Genomic DNA, 27,341 nt, shown 5'->3' with positions numbered 1-27,341 from the left:
CTACAGTGGACACACTTTGTTCTCTGGTATAGGAAGCTGTGCAAAGGAACCACAGTCAGTCTGGGAGTCATCAGATCTGGGTGACGTAGTGCCACCCATGGGGATGCGGGCGGCGATGGCAGACATTTCCCCCGTGTGACTCTCAGCCGTAATTCCTGGTCGCTCTGAAGTCTGGTTTAAGTTGCTCTCTGGGATGGTTCCCATTCCGGTGAAATGCTGAATCAGACACTTCCTGAACTGGAGAAAAGAAGAGAAAACCAATTATAAATTAAATTAATGTAAATATGTTTGCAAAAATAAAAAGACACACATTCCAGTTACTGTATCCATATAGCTGTAGGAGGATAGTTAAAAAAATGGCCTTAGTAGATCAATTAATGTCTACATTTGTTTCATTAAAGGTCTTCATGCAGATTTTTTCTCCTCTAAATCAGTTGTGTGCAGCACAAGAAACAAATCAAAGTGAGGGTGGATTTTGCCTCTCTTGAATGAACAGACTACCACAGGGCTGGCCAACGTTGGTCCTGCAGAGCCTCAACCCTGCTGGTTTTCCAGTCCTTCCTGACCAACTTGCTGCTGATTGGCTGACTCAAGTAATTCCACATCCTGATTGACTAAACACACCTGATTTAGGTAGTCAGCTTCAAGCAGTCCAGAGAGAGCTGGAAAACAGGCAGGGTTGTGGCCCTTGAGGACCAGGGTGGGCCAACCCTGCACTAACTGATCAAGTGTCTGCTAAAATTTCAGCCATAATGTTTCTTACTTTTTGTGTTGTGCTCTACACAACTGTCATTGTAAACTGATCCTTAAATAAAAACTGATCATTTGAATCAGGGGTGTCAAACTCCAGGCCTGGAGGCTGGCCTCCAGCTGGTTTTCCAAACATTCTGCCTCTGCTTCTGATTACCTGGATCAGGTGTGTTTAGCCATTAAGGAGCATCAATGGCAGGTTGGTTGGAAAGCATGAAAGACTCCGGCCCTCGAGGCCTGGATTTGGGACCCCTGAAGTAAATGATTGTAAAGAAGACAAAAACTGATAAAAACTAAATAAAGAATAAAAATTTAGTGTGGTCATCTCAATCAAAAATTTGTATTACTCATTCATTCATCTTCTAAACCTACTTTGTCCCTTTCAGCGTCAAAGGGCTGCTGGAGCCCAGCCACTTGGGCAAAGGCAGGGGACATCCTGGACAGGTCGCCAGTCTGTCGCAGGGCCACAATCCCACACCAATGCACTCTCACATTCACGACTAGGCACAATTCAGAGTCACCAATTAACCTATGAAGCATGTTCTTGGATGTTGGGAGGAAGCCGGAGTCCCCGGAGAAAACCCACGCATGCACGGGCAGAATATGCAAACTCCACACAGAAAGGTCCCCCAATGATGTTCTGGTTCAGCTCCCCCAGCCGGGCCTTGAACCGGGGACTTTCTTGCTCTGAGTCAAAATCGCTAACCACTGCGACACCGTGCAAAAATTTGTAATACACACTTTTTTAGTTCACTGGATGTCATCTTCTTGGCCAAATCTGAAAACACCCAGATGGTAACGGACTAACCTCTGTCCAACTGTTAGGCATGGGGGTGGATGAATCATGCTCTGGAGTTGTATTACAGCCAGCGGCACAGGGAATATTTCCCAAGTAGAATATAGAATGAATCCAACCAATTTTCAGCAGATTTGGACACTAACTTGATGGCATCTGTGAAAAATCTGAAGTTCAAGAAAGGATGGCTTTTTTACAAAAGGACAATGATCCTAAACACACCTGCAAATCCACGCTGGCACACATTAAGAAACTAAAGGTTTGGCCATGGTCTTCCCAAACAGCTGACCTTAACATCATTGAAAATATATGGCTAGACCTGAAAAAAGCCGTGTGTAACAGACATCCCAGAAGTCTGAAAGAACTGGAAGAATTTTGGAAAGAAGAATAGATAAACATACCTCAAACAAGAAGTGAAAGACTCTTGGCTGGCTACAAACATTTTTTACAAGCTGGAATACCTGCCAAGGGCAGCAATACAAGATACTAATTGCCCAAAACTTTAGCACACAATATTATTTTGTTGTTTGTTATTTTGAAAGGGTAAATGATGGAAATAAAGCCACATTTGTTGACATGTTATTAGAATGTCTCATCTGCAATCTGATGACTTTTCAAGATTTTTCCATTTTTAACCTTGGCTCCTTTATGCATAATAAAATAACATTTAATCTGGGGTTGCACTGTGTATATATGCAAAAAAAAATGAACCCCTCTCCCTATTCCATGGGTGGTTTCTCCTCCAAGTTCAGGGGCCTCATTTATAAGCGTTGCGTACGCACAAAAGAAGGCGTACGCCACTCTCTACGCAATAATTGAGATTTATAAAAAGCAAACTTGACGGGAAAATGTGCGGTCCTTCACGCAAGCTCTGACCCAGGCGTACGCACAAAAACGGGTGAAATGTGAAACGGCGACACCGTCGGCAGATGGAAGAAACACGTAAAAGTGAAAATGACAATACTGCCTCTCAGAAATAACATGAAGACTTCACAAAGCAAGTCTTACAATTAACAGCTACACCAACACCCGTTTGATCGATCAGCAGTGAAACAAACAAAAAAAAAATCAAACGAAAATTACAACAGAAATTCAAAGGAACACTTATTTGCAGAAAGAAAAGTGAAATATGTTCTGCAATATTGGCATGTTGTGCAATTCATCCTCATAAATAATATAGTTAACAGAAAAAATAATGTACAAAACTGATATTCTCGTTAATGTGTCCGTCTGGCGGAGCAGATATAGGTGCAATTAGACAGACAGACAGACAGGTTTTAGCACGGTTTTATAAATCCGAATATTTCTGTGCGTACGCACGTCCTATGTTTCATCCGTACGCCACTTCTGACGCAAATCCTACGCAAAGTTTTATAAATGAGGCCCCAGGTCCTCTACCAGAGGCCTGGGAGTTTGAGGTTCCTGCAGTATCTTAGCTGTTCCTAGCACTGCTCTTTTCTGGACTGAGAGGTCTGAGGTCTTTCCAGGTATCTGTTGTAGCCACTCCTCCAGCTTGGGGGTTACTGCCCCGAGTGCTCCAATTACCACAGGCACCACTGTCACCTTCACTTTCCAGGCTTTCTCCTGTTCTTCTCTGAGTCCCTGGTATTTCTCCAGTTTCTGATGTTCCCATCGCTTGGTACTGCCACATCCACCACAACGGCTTTCCTCTGTTCTTTATCCACCACTACAATGTCTGATTGGTTGTCCGTTACCATTCTATCAGTCTGGATCTGGAAGTCCCACAGGATCTTTGCCCTCTCATTCTCTACCACCTTCGGAGGTGTTTCCCATTTTGACCTTGGGGTTTCCAGTCCATATTCTGCACACATGTTCCTGTATATTATTCCAGCCACTTGATTGTGGCGCTCCATGTATGCTTTACCTGCCAGCATCTTACACCCTGAAGTCATGTGCTGGATTGTTTCAGGCACCTCTTTGCACAGCCTACACCTTGGGTCTTGTCTGTTGTGGTAGATCTACACCTTGGGTGTTGTCTGGTGTGGTAGATCTACACCTTGGGTCTTGTCTGGTGTGGTAGATCTGAGCCTCTATGGCTCTGGTGCTCAGGGCTTGTTCCTGAGCTGCCAGGATGAGTGTTTCAGTGCCGTCCTGTAGGCCAGCCCTTTCTAGCCATTGGTAGGACTTCTTGATATCAGCCACTTCAGTTATGGTCCGGTGGTACATCCCATGCAGGGGTTTGTCCTCCCATGAGGATCTTGTCCTCCAGCACTGTATCCTCTGTTCTCCATTGCCTGAGACATTCACTGAGCACACTGTCATTTGGGGCCTTGAGCTATGTATTCATGGATCTTGGATGTTTCATCCTGGATAGTGGCTTCTACGCTCACTAGTCCTCGGCCTCCTTCCTTGCGGCTAGCATACAGTCTCAGGGTGCTGGATTTGGGATGGAACCCTCCATGCATGGTGAGGAGCTTTCGTGTCTTAACATCTGTGGTCTGTATCACTTCCATCTTATTATTCCTGCAGGGTATCTGATAACTGGAAGTGCAGACTTCTTCACTGACTGCCTTCTCAGGACTTGCCTTACTTGTTGGAGGTATTTGGCTGTTGCAGCTTTCCTTGTTGCCTGTTCCAGGTTGCCAGTTGCCCGTGGAATTCTAAAGCCAGAATGACTACAAAATGTCAGTACTGTAGATCTTGGTGATGTGGATGGATGGATGGATGGATGGATGGATGGATGGATGGATGGATGGATGGATGGATGGATGGATGGATGGATGGATGGATGGATGGATGGAGAGACAGACAGACAGACAGACAGATAGACAGACAGATAGACTTTTTTCCTAAAACATTTTTAAAATGAATCTTTAGGTTTCAGATGTAGATTTTTAAGTTGATTTACAGATGAAAAACCCAAAAGAACTCTTCAGAAGGTACACACATTTGATTGTAAAAAGAGGAATCAAGTTTTGCTGATTTTTTTTAAGGTTCATCCGAATTTCCATAGCTAATAGCTTGTAAAGTGTGTCATAATTGCTTTTTTTCCTTTGGTCGCAGGGACTATAACATGTCATTAATGATTTTCTTGGGAAAAAATGTAATTTTTAACAGGTCCCAGATTGCTTCCCACTCATTGTTTTCCAGATGACAATCCCACTAAAAGTCTAATTGACCTTTTTCAATGTTTGTGCCTAGCCTTTGGAACCCCCCTGGGAGAAAGAAATTGATTCATGGCCCACAACAGCCTGCCTAATTTGACACATATACTTCCAAACTGCTTCAATCAAACTGGCAGTGCTGTTTGAGCTGCAGTAGTAACATCTCTTACTAACTCGCTGCTGTCCTGAACAGGAAATATGCTGATGCTTTGACTTATTTTCTGAAAAATTTGAAAAGCATTTTTTTTCAAGGCTTCAATGGGTTGCATTAGAACTATTAAAACAGAAAATTATTTTCCATGACAAAGTTTTTTCTATTGCATTAGATACAGTTTTGTCAGGTGTTAGATATAAAAGCAGTTATCTTCTCCAAATTAAAACTGGACAAAAATAAAATTTACATTCTTGCAATTTACCAAATAAATGTATCCCATGCATTTATTTATTCAGGGAAGCAGTTTGAGATGGTTCGGATGTGTTGAAAGGAGAGACAGTGATGATGTTAGTGAAAGGATGCTGAGGTTGGAGCTACCTGGAAAAAATCCTACAGGAAGACCAAAGAGGAGGTACATGAAGGTTGGCAAGGACTTGAGGGTGGTTGGTGTGGGGGAGAAAGATGCAGAGGAAAGGGTTACATGCATGGGGATGATTCACTATTGCAACCTTGAAAGGGAAACACAGAAAGCTGAAACTTATAATTGAAGTAAATTTAAATCTGAAGTGCAAAAGGAAAATCATAAATGAATCAATCAAACTTAACGCTGTGTCTTCTATTTTTCTTTGGTAGTTGTCAGAACTCCTGTTGCGCCTTCTCTGCAGCCTAAGCAGAGATGTCCAGACTTCTCTTCCAAACCTGCCAAGAGTCTCTCCAGTACATCTTGGGTCATGGTCAAGGCATCCTCCCAGTGTGATGTGCCCAAAATACCTCCTCATAGAAGCATCTAATAGATATCTGAGCAAGATACCCGAACCACCTCAACTTGCTTCTCCGACTGTGGAGGAGCAGCGGCTCTGTTTCAACCTTCTAACTCCATCTCCAAGAGGGTGCCCAGCCACACTGTAGATATAGCTAATTTCAGCCACTTGTACCAGGGATCTTACTGTTTCAGTCACGACCTAAAGTTCATCACCAACTTTTAGTCGAGGAACATGTGTTGATAAATAAATCCAGAGTTCTGTCTTTTTGGCCAAGATCTTCACTACAACGGATCAAAACAGAAACTGCAGTAATGCAGCTGTTTGCTGCTCCTATCTGCCAGTCCGTCTCATGCTCCATCCTTTCCTTACTCTGGTACAAGGCCCAAGATACTTGAATGCCCCCACATGGGCAGGAGCTCTTTACTGACCCAGAGAGGACAAAATCTCCTTCCTCCAATTAAGAGCCATGGCCTCCTTGGAGGACTAAATTCTAATTCCAGCTGCTTCATACCGTGTCCTGACATGGATAAAATAAAATATATCTCGTTCCCACAAATTAATATCTTGTTCCCACAAAATAATTAAGTTGTGCGAACGAAATAGTCTCTTGTTCCCACAAAATAATATTCTGTTGCCATAAATTAATTAATTTGTGCAAACGAAATAATTATTTACGTCATAAGTCATTCATAAACACGGATTGCTGCTTCGCCTACCCAACTTAGCTCCTAGCTTCATAAACACAGATGTGAACAACAATTGGATTTACAGCAGATATTTTCATATTTCTGTCTGTGTGTCTCATTACATTGCATGGAAGACACAGATGATGTTTAGAGATCAGATTTATGTATTGTAAAAAGCACAAAAGCATCGGTAATCACTATTTCATGTCTGGGTTCATTCACATCCCGGTATGGTCTCCATCCTGCTACAAAAGCCGCTTTCTGCCGCTACTTCCGTGTCTCTGTGACCCACATTCGTTCAAGAGGGGGAAAATAAAAACAAGAATGATCGATCTATAATTGTCTCGATGAAAACCTGAAAAATATCATAAGATTTTGGATACCCAAACTTCCTGCTTCAGCTACCGGACATAGCTCCTAGCTCCGCCGCAGACCTCTTTTGCTTGTCATGCTGGCATTTGGGCAGCTGGCTGGTAGACGGACAGCCAGCTGCGGTATGGGATATTGTAGTTTAGGGTCGAATAGGAATAATAATAACTAAGGACTTGTCTTTTATTAACATACTCGTTAGCAGTCGCTTAACATCTGAAGGCCAGTAGAACATGCTACTTATAACCTGAGACTGGACTTATGAGCGTCTCTGAGTTTCCCTGAAAATGTGAAACAAAGAGTAGCCCACTGCAGTTTTCCAGCCTGTATAGAGACTAATGAGCCGTGGATTGATTCTACTCTTGTTTTCATGGTTTTGTGTTTTTACTGAATAGCAGGGTTTCTTGTTTATTTATTACCAAGCTGTTTTCTGTTGACGGAGTATTCATTTTAAATAAGTGATGTCATTAACCATCTGTAGGCTAAATGTTTCAATGACTAAAATGTCAGGTTGAACCAGGAGAATTAAGGACTATTTGGTGTGCGCTTAAATGCAGGCTTGCAGAAAACTGGAAGAATTGTGATGAAATATTTTCAGCTCTTCTCCCACATTTGAGAGATGGGGGTTCTACGTGTGTAGAACCCCCATCTCTCATACTTTTGAGACGCAGCAGTCTAAAAGTGAAAGGTGTCTGTGTCCTTTAATGTTGTTTATCCAAAGACCCTCCTCTTGTTTTTCTTTTATATTAAGTTCATCATATATACAAATTCTTGGTTTTTAGTGCAAATCTACTTGTTTTTCTAGATTACCTTATATTTACATTTATTTTTTGCATATTTGTCTTGGAGAAACTAAAATAAAGTGATTTTAAACAATCTTAAATACAATCTTTTTTTATCGTACTAATGCTTTTGTCGTACTAATGCTACGGTCACAAATCCACCTGCCACTGCAGAATGGGGAGGGATCGGCAGAATCTTCAAGATCAGCTGCAGCTAACCAATTTTTTGGAAAATCTTTGGCGTGATCATGAATGCAGATGACGACAGTCTGGCAGCTGTCAGTCAGGCAAGGATGACGTCATCACGAAATCAAGCAGCAGCTGGGTGGCCACAGGGAGGGCACAGCCAGATTGTTTCCAGCAGCTCTGATTGGACGACGAGAAAATGTTTCCAGACGGCAGCTGTCCATATCAAGTGCCACCGACCGGCTGGCCGGTCGTATTTTATATGGACTTGTGCTGCAACCACGGCTTCATCCAACAACTCCTTTTTCTCCGCTCTTCTTGTGTGTGTTGCTCTTCTTTTATGAGTAGAGCACAAAGCACAATGTTCTGTCTCCTTCGTATTCTCCTCAGCACCATCTGCAATTTGTCAACACGCAGGTCTCTGAGTCGCTGTTCTATCAACACCATGAGGAGTTTTGTCCACCATCAATGTCGTCTCCCCATTTGGACCCAACAGCCATGATCGAGTGCCCGCACTGCTACAGAACGATTTCTAACAATCAGAAGGTGGCAGTGGGACGGCACCACGGGGATGGGTGCCGATGGGTGCCGATGGGTGCCGGGAATGGCAGTCTGAAATCGGCCGATCATCAGACGAAATTGGGGACCTTGGAGATCCTCCTATCAGTCAATTATCACGCTGCTGCCTTCATGCCATCCTGTCACTCACATGTTGGTTGCCAAGCGGTGGCAGTTTGGCATCTGTGACTGTAGTCTAAGTGCAAGCGAAAAATATAATTAAATTTAAAAATGTTTTAAGGACCCACTCCAAAGAAAACTGTGTTTTTTACTGCATTTTTCTTCTGATGGAGGATGTTTATAAAGAAATGTTTAACCACTGTATGCTTTGGCCTTTTGCACACACTTAAACTCAAAGGACAGGAAGTTATTAACATTTGGACATGGTTTAGTGAAAACCATGTTTTCCTGCATGCATGACTATCTAGTCTAAACTTTAAAGATCATTTTATTTCTGAATCTCTTTAGTCCACTGGATAACCCCATGTCATTGTGAGATCAAAGCTGTCAAAAGCTCACCTGAGATGCATTTTTAAAAACATATTTGAAGTAAAACATTGCAGCAGAAACCTTCTGACCTTTGAGATCACCAGAGGCTGTCTACCTCTAAAATTACAAGCAGAATTATTCATGCATCATAAAAATCCCCAGAGACTGTGTTCTTCCTAACCTTCTTATGCAACGCACAGAAACAAAGCCAAGCACTACAGGTCAGCTGAATTCAAATTAGCTCTGGTCATTTGTGTTACAGGTCCTGCTCTTAGGCTGGTGTTAGTAAAAACTGCTCTGACCCCTCGAAAGGGCTCGAAGGTACATGGATGCTCAGACTGCATGCAGATCCTCAACATCACACTATATGAGTCATTCTCATATTTCATATTCACTATGTCATTGAAATTCATCTTTGAAATGTTTACCACATTTACCAAAAATACATTTTCCGTCTTGTTGGATTTCTGCTTCTCATGAAATGTACTACAACATTTCTTCTTGGTTTATAATCCCTTTTCGCCCTCTTGCTGATTCAAAAGTCCCATTCATTTGAATGAGAAGGTGTGTCCAAACTTTTGGTCTGTACTGTACTTAATCAATCTCTTCTGTGCAGTTTCTCCTGTACAGAAATGTACAGAAATCTTTGATTGTGATCAGATCTTTGTTTTCATTATATAATACTGGACTGATTTTTCTAAGAACATTTCAACTTTCAGAGTTTAAACAAGAGACAAAAGTGTGAAAACTCTAAGAAAAGTGTTTCTTGCTGTAACACGTGTGTAGTGAGGAGTTTTACAGCCTTAAAACATCTGTAATCCTACTATGTAGATTTGGCCTTTTGCTGGGTATTTTTACAATGTAACTCCTGTAATAAATAAGGGATCACTGTCCATCGCTTACAGTCTTCTGTATATTTTGTGCTCTTGTCCAATGCTTGTCCAATGCTTTTTGCATTCAGACCAGTGACGTGCAGTCAGGGGAGGTAGAAATATAGCCCAAAAATACACAAGTTAACAAGATGAATTTACTTTTTCATTCAAATGAGAATAAAATATTATTTTTAGACATGTCTTTAGACATGGGTTAGAGCTTAGGGTTAGTGCTGGTGCAAAACCCATGCAGGGAAAGTCAAGCAGGTCCGAGCTTTAGCTTATGTGCTGAAAGACAAATGAAAGGAGCGCGTCACAGAAACCTCAAAGTGACAGACAGCAAAACTCACAAGCAGAATTATGATGTAATTAAATGCGGTTTATTAAACATTCGATCCATTTCCTCCAAGTCCCTCTCAGTCAATGAGTTAATTACTGATAACAACCTCAGTCTTTTAGCCTTAACAGAAACTTGGCTCCATCAGGATGACTATGTTAGATTGAATGAAGCAACCCCCCCCACTTATGCTAACTATCAGAAATCCAGGATTTCAGGTAAAGGAGGTGGTTTGGCAGTAATATCACAGTCTAGCTTACTTCTCAGCCCTAAAGTTAAAAATGCTTATAAGTCATTTAAAAACATCATATTGTCTTTAAGTAACCCAAACAGGAAAACTCGAAAACCTGTTTTACTCATAATTATTTATCCCCCCCCCCCCCCCCCGGCCCATATTCAGAATTTTTAACTGAGTTTTCTGACTTCCTATCGCCTATTGTCTTAGATTCTGATCAAACTATAATATTAGGGAATTTTAATATTCATGTTGATGACCCCAGTGACTGCCTAGGAAAGGCTTTTGCAGCTTTATTAGATGATGTTGGTTTCACCCAAAGTGTGAATGAACCCACTCACTGTCATAAGCACACCTTGGACCTTGTTCTAACCCATGGTATAGAGATCAGCCAGCTGAGTGTCCTTCCTCTTAACCCCATCATTTCTGATCACTTTATGATTACCTTCCAGTTTACACTGGAACATCCTTCTGCCCCAGTGAATAAGAAACAGCTTAGAAGAACATTAACTGACCGTTCTGTGTCTGAGTTTAAACACACAGTTCAGGCAGTACTTAGTGATATTCTGAGAAAATACTCTGAGTCCAGCTCCCGTAGTATCAGTCCTAGTATAAATGACCACTTTGTTAATGATGCCTTACAAGCCCTCAGGAGTACAATCGATGTTGTTGCCCCCTTGAAACCTAAGTTCGTCAGACAAAACCGAGTTGCACCGTGGTTTAACGCTGAAACTCGTTCTCTTAAACAAGAAACCCGTAAGTTGGAAAGAGAATGGCGCCGCTCCGGTTCAGAGCAGTCTCTGGATATCTGGAAACATAGCCTATTAAATGATAAAAAAGCTCTGCGTAGAGCTAGAAGCCAGTACTATTCAACCTTAATATCAGAGAATGGAAACAACCCAAGATTTCTTTTTAGCACTATTGCTAAATTAACTCGCAGTCAGAGCTCAGTAGAACCACATGTTCCTGTTTCTCTCAGCTCTGATGATTTTCTTACATTTTTCGATAGTAAAATCTCAAATATTAGACATAAGTTAAATCAAGTTATTCCTACTATCAGCCCAGAACAGGCTGAAGCGGTAGAAATGGAGGCATCCATAGAAACCTCTGTAACATTGGACTGCTTCACTGCTGTGGATCAAGCGGAAATAACATCAATTATTACGTCCTCCAAATCCTCAACGTGTCTGTTAGACCCAATTCCCACTAGACTTTTTAAAGAAACTTTTCCCCTAATTAATGATCCCATATTAACAATGATAAATGCCTCTCTGGAAACGGGTTATGTGCCACAGTCTTTTAAATATGCAGTTGTTAAACCTCTTCTGAAAAAGCCCAGTTTGGATCCTAGCATCTTGGCCAACTATAGACCAATATCAAACCTGCCCTTTATTTCTAAAATCCTAGAAAGAGTTGTAGTTAAGCAGCTTTACTGCCACCTACAGGACAACAGCCACTTTGAAGACTTTCAGTCGGGGTTTAGACCCCACCACAGTACGGAAACTGCACTAGTTAGAGTCTCTAATGACTTGTTATTGGCCTCAGAAAAGGGACTACTTTCTATACTGGTCCTGTTGGACCTCAGTGCTGCCTTTGACACTATCGACCACAGTATTTTACTCCATAGATTAGAGCAGGACATAGGGATCAAGGGCCTCATTTATAAACGTTGCGTACGCACAAAAGAAAGCGTACGCCACTCTCTACGCAATAGTTGAGATTTATAAAAAGCAAACTTGACGGGAAAATGTGCGGTCCTTCACGCAAGCTCTGACCCAGGCGTACGCACAAAAACGGATGAAATGAGAAAAGGCGACGCCGTCGGCAGATGGAAGAAACACGTGAAAGTGAAAATGACAATACTGCCTCTCAGAAATAACATGAAGACTTCACAAAGCAAGTCTTACAATTAACAGCTACACCAACACCCGTTTGATCGATCAGCAGTGAAACAAACAAAAAAAAAAATCAAACGAAAATTACAACAGAAATTCAAATGAACACTTATTTGCAAAAAGAAAAGTGAAATATGTTCTGCAATATTGGCATGTTGTGCAATTCATCCTCATAAATAATATATTTAACAGAACGAAATAATGTACAAAACTGACATTCCCGTCAATGTGTCCGTCTGGCGAAGCAGATATAGGTGCAATTAGACAGACAGATGGATAGATAGAGAGAGATGCATTAATTGTCCACTGGGGAAAGTTGTTTTCATAGTAAAACATTTCTTCATAAGGTACGAAATTATGGTATTCATGCATATGCCTTTAGTTTGTTTTATTTTTCATAAAACAATGTATGGCGTATGTCTCGACCATTCAGAAAGCAACAAGAAATTACATTTGCGCTGATCAATTTCCCATTTCCACGTCGATTATTACCGACATCTGCAGCTTGTCAGATGTAATTAAATGGATGGAAATAAAATGCCCCATCACAATGCGTAATGACGCACTATGGCTGATCTTGCGCTCTTAGAAGATGTGGCAAATGGAAGAATTCGGAGTGAACGCATCTTTAGACAGCAAGGAGACTTGTTGGCAAACGAGGACGAGTGGCTTATGAGCCGGTTCCGACTTCCTCTGCGGGATTTTGGGGGTGTGTCACCCCGTGCATCTGGCGCGTCGGTGTCCCCCTGCGCCTCAGTCACCACTCCACTTAAAAGGGGTTCCCCAATTATTGCCGCCAGTATCTCATCAGGAGGGGTCAGCTCCGGTGCCCCCCCCCCCCCCACACACCCGGGGCAGACACGTGTGTGTGTGTGTGTGGGGGGGGGGTGGGGTCAGCGCTAGACGTTTTTTTGCCTTGACTTTGATGTCCGACCTTTTCTTTTTTATTTCGGCCACGGTCCGAGGTTGTGAGGCTACAGCATTTACAGCGTCTGCCACCGTCTGCCACTCACGTGCCTTTTTGGCATTAGTAATGCCCACACTGTGCCCTCCAAACAACATTATTCTCCTCTTTTCCACCTCGCCAACGATAACTTCTACTTCACATTGAGTAAAGTTACGTTTTTTTGATTTTCTCTCCGTGTTTGGCACGGTTTCGCAAACCATGAATATTAATTTGTGGGCGTTTTACGGACTATTTATGGGCAACTATATTCGTGTCTTGAGGCCGCAAAAGCTGCGCAGCATTTAGAATTTGTTGTGATTTATTAAGAGAAAGATGCGTAGGATGTGCGTGCGCACGGTTTTATAACTCCGAATATTTCTGTGCGTACGCACATCCTATGTTTCATCCGTACGCCACTTCTGACGCAAATCCTACGCAAAGTTTTATAAATGAGGCCCCAGAGGATCTGCTCTCCAGTGGTTTAAATCCTATCTGTCCGATAGGTATCAGTTCGTTAATGTAAATGGCCATTCCTCTCAGTGCACTCGAGTCAACTATGGAGTCCCACAGGGCTCAGTCTTGGGACCGATCCTGTTTACGCTTTATATGCTACCCCTAGGAAACATAATCAGGAAACACAGCATTAATTTTCATTGTTATGCCGACGATACGCAGTTGTATTTATCCATGAAGCCTGACCAGAATGACAATATAGAGAAACTGAACGCCTGCATCAGTGACATCAAGACCTGGATGACAATTAATGACCTCCTCTTGAACCCAGAAAAAACTGAGGTCATTATACTTGGTCCTAAAAACCTCAGAGATGCTCTGTATGCTCAGATAGTCTCCCTGGATGGCATAAGTATAGCCCCCAATTCCACAGTTAGAAACCTTGGGGTTTTACTTGACCAGGATTTATCATTTAAGGCTCACATATCTCAGGCGTGTAGAACTGCCTTTTTTCACCTGCGGAATATTGCTAAGATCAGAAATATACTTTCTAAGAGTGAACTGCCTTTTTTCACCTGCAGAATATTGCTAAGATCAGAAATATACTTTCTAAGAGTGAACTGCCTTTTTTCACCTGCAGAATATTGCTAAGATCAGAAATATACTTTCTAAGAGTGAACTGCCTTTTTTCACCTGCGGAATATTGCTAAGATCAGAAATATACTTTCTAAGAGTGATGCTGAAAAACTCATCCATGCATTTGTTACGTCGAGGCTGGATTACTGTAACTCCTTGTTAGCAGCGTGTCCTAAGAGTTCCTTAAGAAGTCTCCAGCTTGTTCAGAACGCAGCAGCTAGATTGTTAGCAGGAACTAGCAGAAGAGATCACATCACTCCTGTGTTAGTTTCACTTCACTGGATCCCAGTTGATTCTAGAATCAAGTTCAAGATCCTCCTGTTAACCTATAAGGCCTTACATGGACTGGCCCCGTCCTATATTAAGGACCTCATAGTCCCTTACCATCCAATGAGAACACTTCGCTCGCAAAATGCAGGACTGCTTGTGGTTCCTAGAATTAGTAAAAGTACGGTTGGAGGTAGAGCGTTTAGCCACCACGCCCCTGTCTTATGGAATAAACTCCCAGCTCATGGAAGAGAGGCCGACTCAGTTTCTACATTCAAAGTTAGACTTAAAACATCCCTATTTGGACAGGCTTATTGTCAGACTAGTTAGTATTTAGAGATTATTTAACTTAATGTTAATTTGTTTAAATTAAACTTAATAATAACTATTTCTTTTAAAAGGCTGCTAGAAGTTGAAGCTGGGGTAACTATGGTGCACTGGGGTTCTGTCCTCTTTTCTTTTCTACTTCTACGCTTCCTCTCCTCTATTCTTGATCATAATTCATCATTTAGTTCTCCATGCCTCTGTTTGGTACAGTGCGATTCATGTATTGTCCCTCTTTCCCTCTCCCCTCCTGGGGAGTGGGAGTGCTTCCAGACTCCAGTTGGCTCATCCGTGCTCCAGTTCCTGACCGTTTACCTCGCCTTTGCTCCTGCTCCTACACCTGGCTGTGGTTCCTGTCTCCGGCTCGACTCGCGCCTTTGACTGTCCCGATAACCACGGCTGGATGAAGCTCGTCTGCTGGACTTTTATATATATATATATATATATATATATATATATATATATATATATATATATATATATATATATATATATATATATATATATATATATATATATATATTTATATTTATATTTATATATATATATATATATATATATATATATATATATATGTAGTTGTAGATTTAGATAAGTTAATTCTTCTCTAAGATTTCTGGTAAATCGCCTGTCCGTCCTGGAGGAGGATCCCTCCTTCATGTGGGCACCCCTGAGGTTTCTTCGTTTTTTCCGGAATCCGTTTTTTTTGGGAGTTTTTCCTTACCGCGAAGGGGGGTCTAAGGGCAGGGATGCCAGTATAGCTTAGTCAGTTTGTTATTTCATTTTAGTATTTTCCTATTGAACTCTTTGTATTCGTGATCCTTTTGAGTTCATGTTTTACTTCGAAGCCCATCGAGACGACTGTTGTTGTGATTTTGGGCTATACAAATAAAATTGAATTGAATTGAATTGAACATGAATACCTTTTTCTGTGGGGGTTTTCAATCTTTTTCTTTGTTTAAAAAGTTGCAAATTTACAAATTTCCTGTTCAAATACACGAGGAAGCGACAGGTGAGGCTAAATCTGACTGATGACATCAGTGTCTCACCAGCCGTGAACCTCACTGATTCAGGCTGTAACTGAACTCTACCAAACAGACCGAGCCCTTGTAGAATCTAGATGAGCTTTTATATCTGCAAACATGCAGACAGTGGGCTGGACCAGAAAGAAACGTTAGTCCAGACCAAACGGCCCTAGTGGGATTACTATTTGGTGATGTTCCTCCTTGACTGTTAGCATCTTTCACCCTGCAGCTTGCAGGTACCTTTGCACAGCTTTTATCTAAGATCCTGTCTCGTGTGGCAAATCCTAGCCTCTATTGAACTCGTACTGTTCTTTCAAGCTATGATCATTGTGTCTACGATGTTCAGTCTTTCCAAACCATGTCATTAGAAACTACTTCCGGTATCATTCACATCTATGATCTATTTAGGAAGCCAAGCACGCAACAGTTTGACCTGCCATAATGGATGAACTTTAAGGGGAGGACACTTCAAAAATGATCAGGTACCAACCATTTTGTTGTGAACTAATCTTCTCTATATTTTGGTGGCAACATCAAGCTTTTCTATTTTCAGCATTGATTCAGAATGCATCCAACCAAGAAAGACACCCCAGTCCAGGAACGTGAGGTCAGGGGAAGCATCATGAGATGTATCCTAATAATAAAACACATATTTGTCCAAGGATATGTGCTATAGATGCCATGGATTGCATTTATCTTTTTTATTCACCTGTATAACAAACATATACACCAAGCAACTCCACAGATTTAGTGGAAGTGATCCTTTACCTCAGACGTGCAGTCATGGTTTTGAAGAGAATTCGGCTGTCAAATGAGGAAACAACAAATGCTGCCTGCCAAATACATAAAACAGGAAAGATGTTTTTTCCAAGTGAAGGACTTTTTTTTTCTGATTAGATTTCAACAGATAGTGGAGTGGCTGACAATACAGAGCAACACACTTGACCAAGTCAATTCGGAAGCAGCATAAGAGCAGAGAGGAGGCAGTGGCTCAGAGGCCATACAAGATGAGATGGAGTGCAACAGCTCAAGGACAGAAACTAAAATTAATTGTCTACTGGTACTTTGGATGGCTTCAAAAGAAACGGAAAAGAACAGAATCCCATTGAAACAGTGTATACATTTCAATCATCCCACTTGTGTTAATATCATTGCCACCTGTGAAGATCTCACAAATGCTGCAGTTGGATCAATTTTATAAAGATATCTTCTAGATTATTTCTGACTGAGTACCTGTTTGTTCATGAAGACGTAGATGATAGGGTTGTAGACAGCAGCGGTCTTGGAGAAGAAAGCAGGGATGGATGCCAACCTCGGGTCAAGTTTGATGGTTGGATGAGCCGTGACCAATATGGAAAAGACAGCATAGGGCGTCCAGCCTACCATGAACGCCACAATCATCACCACGACCATACGGGTCACCTGTCGCTCAGGCTTCCTCGCCGTTGCAAGACGACCATGAGACACCTGGAGGAAAAAGAGAATATGACAGTTATAGCAAAGCAAGCACAACAATGAAATTCAATCACTGCTTTCTATTTTCATTGGCAATACCTAATCATACGTGAGCATCACAACACTAATGCAATGTTTCAAATTAAAAAAAAAAAACGTTGTTAATAAAAGATGATATAAAAGATAACCTCTAGCACTCTGGGTCTCATTTACATTCCTTTAGTAAAATAACTGCTTTAATAACAGTTACGATTCACTAAAGAAGACAAATAATTACAGTTTTTTCAGTGGCTTTAGTACAATTCTCAGATCAGAATGAAATTCCCAAAACTATTTGTTCAGTCTTCACATCATGATGTCACTTGTGCACATCATATAAGCAGTTTCTCACTTCTTTGAACAAGTTGCAATTGCTTTGGTACATCCATGCAAATGATTATGTACAATTCTCTGCTCTTTGCTAAATTATCAATTGTTTATGTCATGTGGATCAAAATGTATTATATAGTTCACTGTGCAATAGTCTTACTCCTCAAAACACCTAGTCATTAGTTCATGGTATAAGTCATAAACGGCAAAATGGTTGACCAAGTTGTCATAATGTGACAAAAATATATTTTGCTGCATTGCAAGAGAGGATATTTGCTGTGATGTGGATGAGAATTTGTGGCCTAACATACAGGAACGACAAGAGGTGTAGGAAGACCACACCAATTCCTACTGTACTGCCTGTACTGTTGTACAGAATATTGTCCTATCTTTTTTTTCCCTTTGTGTTACTGTTTGCAGTGGGTTTTTTCTATGTTGGTATGACATGGTCTGTCAACAAATTACAATATGAACAATAAAAGTGTAAATGGGAATCTTGTCCAGTCTCTTGCAATCAAACAAAAAAGGTGTTACTAACATTTTACAATAATTGTCATCAAAACTTTAGCGATAGTTTACATCAGAACATCCCTCTAAAGTACACAGTTATATTGACAACATGACTAAGTCATTTGAAAGATTTTGAGCAAGTTACAGGCTTTTGCAAGAAATCCATAGTGTTTTGCTGTTTGTACAAATTGTTTTGAGAAATGCACACAGATATTTGCAAACTTCAATTCTGATCTGAGAATTTTACTAAAGCGACTGAGAAAAACTGTAATACAAAATACATATATCATCATCATCGTCTAATAAAAATTCATTGAAAAAAAGCCAAATTGCCTAAAGTTTTCAGACCTTTCAGTAAAACTTTAAACATCTTAAATGTAATCAGACTGGACTTTTCCAGATCCAGCTGAAGGTAGCATGTTTATGTGTTTGGTCCATGGACTGTACAGGAGAACAGGACTGAGTGACTGCCCCCCCCGGCATTCCAAACAGGAAGTACCAGTTGGCTCAAAAAAGCCAAAATCCCATAGAGAACTAAACAGCTGTTACTCAATCATTCCATTGGTCAGAATAACAATTCTTGCTCTGATACCTTTTTCTTAACATATTTTTGATTATCCTCCTTTGTTCATGATATTTGTTCTGTAGTTCAACTTATTTAAGAAATTTGGACTCAGGTGGACTTGGAGCAATCATTGGTAACTGACGTCGTCTGGGTCCAACATGGCGGCATCCACGTTGCAAAACAATGGTGAGTGAGTTGACTTCATTTGGCTGGAGCTGGAAGTGAACCGTTTTCTATGGGGGACATCACACCACACTCCAGTTCTCTGATACAGTCAATGGTTTTGACATGGCTGAATATGAGGTTTTACTCTCAAGGAAACAATCACATGAACCTGTGTGCGTAGCAGCTTTAAAGGTTTGATTGCTGCTGACACTGGAAAACCTCTTAGGCACATTTTCGCTGCTCTGGTTGCTCATTTAGGCAAAATACTGAATAAACTCGTGTTTTAGTAGCACCATAACAGCTGACCTTTCTTAGTTTCCGCAGCAGTCTCCCATAGCAGTAGAATATCACCCCAAGAGGCAAAATGAAACAGGTGGCGAAGAAAGTGATGATGTAGCTGTGATCGCTCATGTTGGTTGAGTACCTGTTTATAGGTGGACAAAAAGGTTTTTATTCACTTTGAATTTTATTACACAGAAGTGCTCCAGTGAACAAGCATGTTAACTAAATCCCAGCTGAGCTGCTCTGAAACTCAGAGCTTTTATGTGACTCCAGAGGAAGACGGCATGTGTGCATCTCAAATGAGCTTCCGCTAAAAGAGAAATTTCACAGCTGAGACAAATCTGTGTGAATCACTTAGGAGCCCATAGGACACTAATTTAGTCTAATTAAATCTGTTCCCCAAGAACACCTACTACCCTCATATGAAACAAGCCTCAGATTAATGTCTAGGAATCCACCTGGCCCACACAGCTGACTGTGGGTGTGTGTGTGTGTGTGTGTGTGTGTTTGAGCACTTATAGCCATCCATCTTAATCTTTGTTGAAGAAAGAAAGTGCGGTTAGCTTCACATTTGGGATGGTACATTTCACACTTCATTCCTCATTAACTGTGTGGCACATGAAAGAAACCCTCTACAAAAACAGAGTCATGTGGAAGAGAAAACACAGTAACTACACACATCAAGATTTCCTTCATGGATCAGAGACTTCAGTTAACAAAAGCTTAAAAAAACACATGAAAACATGTTTTTTGAATAAGAAAAAAATGTTTTTTTTCAGTTATCTTATACCAGTGCTTCTCAATTATTATTTGCATGGCCCCCCCAGGAAAAAAAAAGACAATCCCCCCCCCCTCCCCCCAACACGCCGCAGAGGCTATAAATAACATCAGTGTCTTTGAAAATTGCATAAGTATACCTAAAATTTTATCTTTTAGCATTAACGAAAGAAAAAAGCAATATATATGAAGTTTTAACAAATACTAACTTTATTTTGCCACACAGAAACCCTGTAAGAGTCTAAGTCAGTCCCAATTTAAACTAGAAATATTTTTGACCAACTGAACCATTTGATGCTGAAAAAAATAATTCAATCCATAAATAATATTAAATGTAAATTGATCTGAAACATTAACACAGCAGCACCAATCTATGTAACGTTCTTAATCAGAAGAAATAAGCAAAAAAACATTGTGCTGATTATTTTCTGAGTCACATTAATGAAGTAATGATTAATGGCTACAGTGAGCACGATTTGCGGAGCACAGCTTTTAAAAGCGAGGTTTGAAGCATGATGGTGCTACTCTCAGCGTCTGCTCAATGTTCAGCTGGGAAAGCGGGAAGATTGTTGGCCGTACCCCCCACGTTCTTGCTGAAAAAAATCAAGCGGCTTGACAGCGTGTTGAGGATGTAATGTCTGTAGGTGACATCTTAATGGCTCCTGCCCGCTGTCAACATTTTCAGACACAGAACACAGTGAATCCAAGCGCTAGATAAGATTCCTCATATTTCCTCGTCTTAGCTTTTGGGAGACAATCATTGGTCTCTTTCCCTCCGTTTCTCTCTGCCTTTCTTTTCGTTACTGTTCCATATTTCTTCATGGTGTCTCTCGAGGGGTTTGTCGACAGCAAAGTTTTAAACTCCTGCGCAGACTTTGACAATAAGCGTGCAACTGCACCACCTGCTGCCGTGGACGAACAATTGCACTTTATCCCGCAAAAAGCAAAGCCTGTTGCTCGGGGTCATACCCCCCCCCCCCCCCCCTTTCATCGCATTGCGCCGCCCCACTATACGAGAAGGACTGTCTTCTACTGATTTACTTTATAATGACCACTATTGTGTTTTCTAGTTTTATATGGTTTACAGTGGCTTTATATTCAAGAGAAGGTTTTCTCCTGTCTGAAACCAGCATCACAATTAAAGAAATGGAGCCACATCAGCTCAACAACTAACCATTAGGAGGCTTTTTGCTAAACCAAATCAAGCCCTTGATCACAGAAAAATAATTCATGGAATGGTCTATATCATGCTTTTCTTAAAGCTTTCCGAGTAAATGACTAATGTATATGTTAATATTACCTTTGGGGCACTAAATAACATTTTTTATGACATATAAGTTATTTTCACAGTTTAATTTCCTACCCAGTAGTAAGATGACTCGATCTCTGAGGCTCCGCCTTTCTCTCCCTGTGGGTAACGCCCATTTCATGACGTTAACCTAGAGTTGGCCTCGGTCTGCATTTCGCCCACGAAAACAAACAACATCCAAACTTTTCAAAGACAGATGTGCATATTGTGCATAGAAAAGGAAACCGTTTAACCGATCTCCAAAAAAAAGGATTCTGGAGGCAAGAGACCCACAACATTGCAGTTGGAGAAAGTGGGGGTGTGTCAGTCTGGGGGCAGGGCGGAAGTGCAGACTCTTCCTGGAAGGGGCTGTTCCTCACTTTGTGACATCACAGTGTGAGAGCCCACATGTTTTAGTAGATCTGAGGGGGGCTGGTGCTCAGAGTACTGGTTTTTAGAGGAATAATCAGAAATGCGTGAACAGATCAAAACACCGCTTTGGGAAAATAATTAGCATTTTTATACACTTAAACGCTAAAAAGATATTTTGCACGATAGGCCTTTTAAAAAACAACAGCATTACAAAACAAATAAACATAATTACATCTTGTTGTGTTTGACTTTCATTATTAGGTTTTTATTTTTAAATGAATATTTGAGATAAAATGTGGTTCAAACGAGGCTCAAGACTTTTGAATGGAAAACGACTTTTTTCCTTTTCATTTTTTCTCTACCAGAATTTGTTTTGGGAAGTCTGGGGTTTTGGAATTTCGTATTGAGACAAGGTGGTGAGAACCAACAACAAAAAAAAGACACTGACTTTAAACCTGCAAGTCAAACAACTCTGACAGTCCATCTCTTCCACAGTTACTGTTCACACTTCACACGTCTCAAAATATCTTGTTATCCTAACTTTCCACACTGCTCGATTTGGCAATATAGAAATGTTCAGAGGATCGCAGGGATGAAGCTCTTCAGGCACATAAATGTAACTAAAGCACAGACCAGCATAAACCAAACCTGCAGTTATCAATCAAAACATTATTGTCATTCAATGAGAGAAAATAAAAGCTGTGAACACAATTTATAAAACCCACGATCATAGACATCTGTTATGTTATTCTGTCCCGTCCCCCGATTCATTCATCTTTGTCTCTCTAATGCCACTTAAGAGCAACCTCACTTTAGCTTAATTGTGCCCTTACAGAGAGTCAACCCCCCTGCTCTTTGCATTTTCTAAGGTTTTTGTGCCCAGAGGGGAAGTTATGTTAAACTTACGGATAATTAGGTTAAAGCATCACAAGTTCTGTCTGCACTTATTATCAATTATTTGCAGCCTTTGGCTGCAGAAAGCAAGCTGAAACATGCCACTACAGTAATCCTGTTACTCATTTTAAATCTTCAATTCACAAAAGATTTCATTTAAAACAAATGTCTTAAATTAAATTAACCCCCCCCCCCAATATTCCCTGAAGGACTTGAGGTCAAAATAAACAGAATTAAAGCACAGCTGGACCGTGGTGCATTCACTGCCAGTGGGACCTTTTCAGGTAGCTTTTAATGTGTTTGCAGGTTAAAAACCCTTCTAGGAAAAGCTTCCCGTGACTTCATCCCAGCCTGCTGTAGACATGTGGTAGCTAAAGTTTGTCGCTATGAAAAGAGTCCGGGGAGCTCCAGCTCTTGGTGCAGAGAAATGAGCTTTACCTAAACCACATTTCACCGGTAAATGTAGCAGACTGAGCTGGGAGACCTGTTTAGAATATTTTGGCCTTTTTTTCTTCAGCACAATCTAACAGACTGGCCATAAATTACAAATAGTGAGGTGAACTAATGTTTGTGCAAATTGATGGCTGTACTGTACTGAGTGTGGACAGACATGATCCTTCTATTCAATTTCCTTTCTTCCTGCACTTTAATGAAAGCTTTAGCAGATTCTGTGGCGGTGCATGTTGAGCAGAAAGGTTGATATAACAAAAGACTGATGGAGCACAACAAGTACAATCCTCGAACTGTGTAATTGATGCAAAAAGCTCATCTTTGTGCTTAAAAAAGCAAATGCTGGATGAGAATCTTTCAATGACTTTTAGAAAAATCAAAAATTTAAAAACCAACTTGGAACACCAAAAAGTAAATTCATTTGAGCAGAGTGGAAGGTTACTAACTTTGCTCATGTGTAGCTTTTCCAGCAAACTCCATCTCCATGCCGTTGTAATACATGCCTCATACAATACCCAGAGATAACAATAAAGTTAATAAAGTTTTTAAAGAATTTAGGTATGGTTTGGTCATGCCTTTTCCTTCTGGACACTCCTCCGAACCTACCTGATGTTCAAAAGTCTGCCTGTGAAGTCTACGTGTTTGTGAGCACTAAAGCCTGCACATAAATGAGGCTCTTAAAATGCATCAGACGAGCTTGCTGCACAATCTGGGCCTCGCACACCTGTGCCGCTGCAGCTTCCTGCTGGCAACCAAACGTTTTCTGATGGAACTCATGCCGCGTGCGGCCGGGGGTCGCTCGGGTCATCTGAATGACAGGATTCTGCATCAGGAAACATCTTAATTGTGTCACGTGAGCCTTTTCTCCTCACATCCCTTCACGTCATCAGTGGTTCTCCTATAGCGACAAACGCTCAGCTCCGAATTGCCGTGTTTGATCCAAACAGCTAAGCAACATTACCCAGATGGTGCCCTGAGGGCCGGGATTATAGCAGACCTGCTCCTCTCATAAAACAAATACATGTGTGTTTAAACAGCCAGAGTGAAGGTCTGAGCTATACAGGTATGAGCCGTGTGGCTAGAGAAATTATTCAAAAGATGGTTGTGGGTTCAGGTCCTCTTGAAATTGTCATGGAAGGCGTTAAAGGAAACAGATGTAATGACGCCCACATTTTTGGTATCCAACGATTCAAGAGTTTTTCCTTCAAATAGAAATTAGTCATCAGCAGGAAATGTGCACAAGTCTGTGCCATCTCTCATCAACACTGCAGAGAGCAAGGCAGTTACAGCAGCTACTGCGGTGAGGATAAGTGCTTTACCTGATTAAACTCATTATCTCCTTTCAGCCTAAATACATTTGAAAAGGAACACATAAACAGAGTTTCTGTGATAAAAAAAGACCTCACACATTCTGTTTTTCAGCTCATGTCTGGCTTTGAAAAGCTGAGGTCTTGTCTTTTAAATCATCACCTTCAGAAAAGGCAGCTTTGATTTGATCCTCCTCTCTAGGTACTACAACAAAAAGACTTTTACTGCCAGCAACACAGACGTTCTGACCAGAACAGGATTCCAGCCGCACCCTGATCTCCTGCATCAAACCGAAGTAAATCGCGCTTCTGCTTAAAATTGTTGACTTATCGCCATATCCCTACAGGGGTCGCCGGGCGAATCAGTGAAAGCTTGGCAGACACTTTTGAACTGGAAAGCCTTCCTGACACAACCCTGTTATTTAGCAGAGGTGGAGACACTCAGTTACATAGTAGTGTGAAGGCTCTTGTCCAAGAGCACTGGATGAAGCTCAATACTTGGGAATTGACCCTGATTTCCCATGTGCCAGTCCTACACTTAACAAACTGAGCTATCTAGCCACCATGCGGTTCATTTGACTTCCTGATGGTCCAGAAAAACAAATTAACTGTGCTGTGACATACTAACCAACCTTTGTTAATAATTTATCAAATGCAGCTATTTATTTCCACATTGATTCATCACTGACTGTATATTTCCAAACATGAAAGAGTCACTTAACCCAAATCAGTCACATTCTGAAAAAAGACAAAGTTTTGGTCTGATATTGGAACAGACAGTCTGACCAGCCTTCACAGGGATGTCTTCACGTTTGGTTCTAACTGCAGCATCACAGCCCTGCTCAGGATTAAACTCTTTGTTTTGAGCATTTCTGTGAGCTGACCTTTGAAGGTGACATTTACTTTTCTTCCCAAACACTCACAGATCTTTTTGCGGTCCGCAGATAACAGAGTTCTCATTTCTCACCAGTCAGGCTCGCACGTGGTTCCAATCTTGCTCACAGTGTATCTGTTCCAGCCCAGCACGGGAGGGAACGTCCAGATGAAGGAGAACGTCCACACGAACAGCAGACCCAGCATGGCATGCTTGGACTGCAGCCGGATGTTCCCCAGCGGGCGGCAGATGACGAAAAAGCGCTCAAAGGAAAGAACAGCCAAGGACCACAGGGCCACGATCCCTGAGGAGAACAGCAGAGCAGCTGTCAACACCCCCTCACTGAAGGGTTTCTGCACCTCCTTCAGATCCTCCACTAACTGAAAGGCCATACGTTCCTTAAGAAGTTGAGGCTTTCAAACTGACAGATGAATTATTTTAGACAAACTCTCCTAATCTGTGTTTGAACGCATCAGTGGCTGCTCTCTCACTGAGAATATTTCTTTATTTCATTCTATTATGAGGCTTCTGACTGCGTCCTAATGGGCTAAAAAAAGAAGGCAGGCTTTAATTGTGGTAATAAGTCACTCTCAGAGTCTGCTTAATTACTTCTCACACAGCGAGGTGCTCATTATGTCTGCCTGCCACACTCAAAGGGAGGACAAAACTGCATGTGTGATTATCACACACGTGCTAACAAGTAAAAGTGAAGCCGTCAATGATGAAGCCGGGCGCGTTTTCAAACTGGGTCTTTTTCTGAAGTATCCATCTGTGGAGCAAAAACATGAAGAGCAGAGCCATCAAATAGGCAGCACAGAATATTAATCAAGACATCTATTATTCCACATTACATCAGAACTGAAAAAGCTTTCCCAAGCACACAAAACGTGAACATCAGGTCAGGAAATCACTGAAACAGCTGCTCAGATGTAATTAGATTTTTTTTATATCTAAAATCCCTTGATAGGACTTTGACTACATCGGCCCACAACAGTTTGCTCAGTTCCAGTTCTGCGTGTCAGCCTTCTTCAGTGATGAGTCGGCCCGAGAGTTAAATCTGTCAAACTCCTCAATTCTCCAACGTGTCAATCTGTGAGGATGGCGCTCACTCAGGGCCCAGCATGAAGGCTTTTTTCTCATTTTTCTCCCTTTGCATCCATGTAAAGAGGTTTATAGATTGTATTTGTAGTTGGTTGCAGGACCAAAGCTGTCCTAATAAAACAGTCTGAGTTCCTCATGATCAAAAAACGGTCGTCTGATGATTCCTATGTGAGGTTCATCCAGCTGTACTTTCCCTGGAATTCAGGGTTCTCCGTCTGCTTGTTTGTGATGAGGACATCTTCTCTTTTTCTCTGTAAAACCCGCCTGAGGAGGATCAAACACACCGGGCTCCTCGGGTCACTAGTGCTCGTGTGAAATGATCTCCACATTTTCACCACCTCGGTTGTAGAGCTTCTGCATGTCATCTTACAGAGTTTTGCTGCAGAACAACAGCCTACTGACTTACTTACATTGGTAGTCACAGTTCTCAGAAACTATTTATGACAAGTCATGCATGCAGTGAGACTGATCCTGTTCACGTTTATACATCTGCTGTGCACGTGCCTCGTTTGTGCTGTTCAGACTCTGAAGAGGCTTTCGACTGATCCCACTTCAGCCCAGCAGCACTTTTCTACAGATGTCATTGTGCATTAAACCAGAGACAAGATACACAATCAATTAATTTAAAACAAATGAAGTTTTAAAGTAAGTTCGGTTTGAAATGAAAAGCGTTTAAAGGCTGGAAATATCAAAAATCATTTTTTTCCAAAACTTTTTCTGTTGTTTTTTTTTATAGTAAATTCGTGGGGGGAAAACTCTTTAATCACAGTGCTAATATTGACATCTATATGACGAAATTGTTATTTCTGGAGCGTTCTTGTGAAACTATCTTTAAAAATCCACATTTGTTGGAGCTGATTTGACAAAAATGTTCAGAAACGGCGGTTATGACATAGAAGAAGTCAGAAAGAGAACATACCAAAGAAAGTTACAGCAAACCCCTCCAAGATGCAAGCCCACTTTCCGAGGAAGAAGTAGCCCCTGGCATTTGTCAGGAAACTTATCAGCCCCCCCGTGAGGGACACCAGGAAGTCCGCGATGGCCAGATTCACTATGATGTAATTGAGCGGCTGTCTGAGCTGCTTGAACTTAAAAGTGACAAACATGACCAGGAAGTTCTCGGTCAGAGACAGCGATGTGATCACGAACATGAGGACGGCCAGGACGGTGAAGTTCCACGGCGCGATGTTCTTGATGGGTCCAGTGAACGGGTCATCGGTGGAGAAGATCTCTGTCGCCACGGTGAAGGACACCGCGTTCACTGACAAGCTCAACGAATCCAT

General features: G+C 41.4%; 1 protein-coding gene across 1 annotated transcript; it reads right to left on the bottom strand.

Annotated features, from left to right (window-relative positions):
* Positions 1-27,341, bottom strand: valopa (vertebrate ancient long opsin a). The gene is given in 5 exon segments (NM_001136515.1): positions 1-237; positions 16,883-17,116; positions 19,020-19,137; positions 25,051-25,261; positions 26,978-27,341. Coding segments are annotated over 5 exon segments (1,164 nt in total).

Source organism: Oryzias latipes, chromosome 15 (genome assembly GCF_053564925.1).
Source record: "Oryzias latipes strain Hd-rR chromosome 15, Olatipes_Hd-rR_3.1".
Taxonomy (NCBI): domain Eukaryota; kingdom Metazoa; phylum Chordata; class Actinopteri; order Beloniformes; family Adrianichthyidae; genus Oryzias; species Oryzias latipes.
Note: the sequence above shows the minus strand (reverse complement) of the source record. Positions and strands in the feature narration are given on the sequence as shown.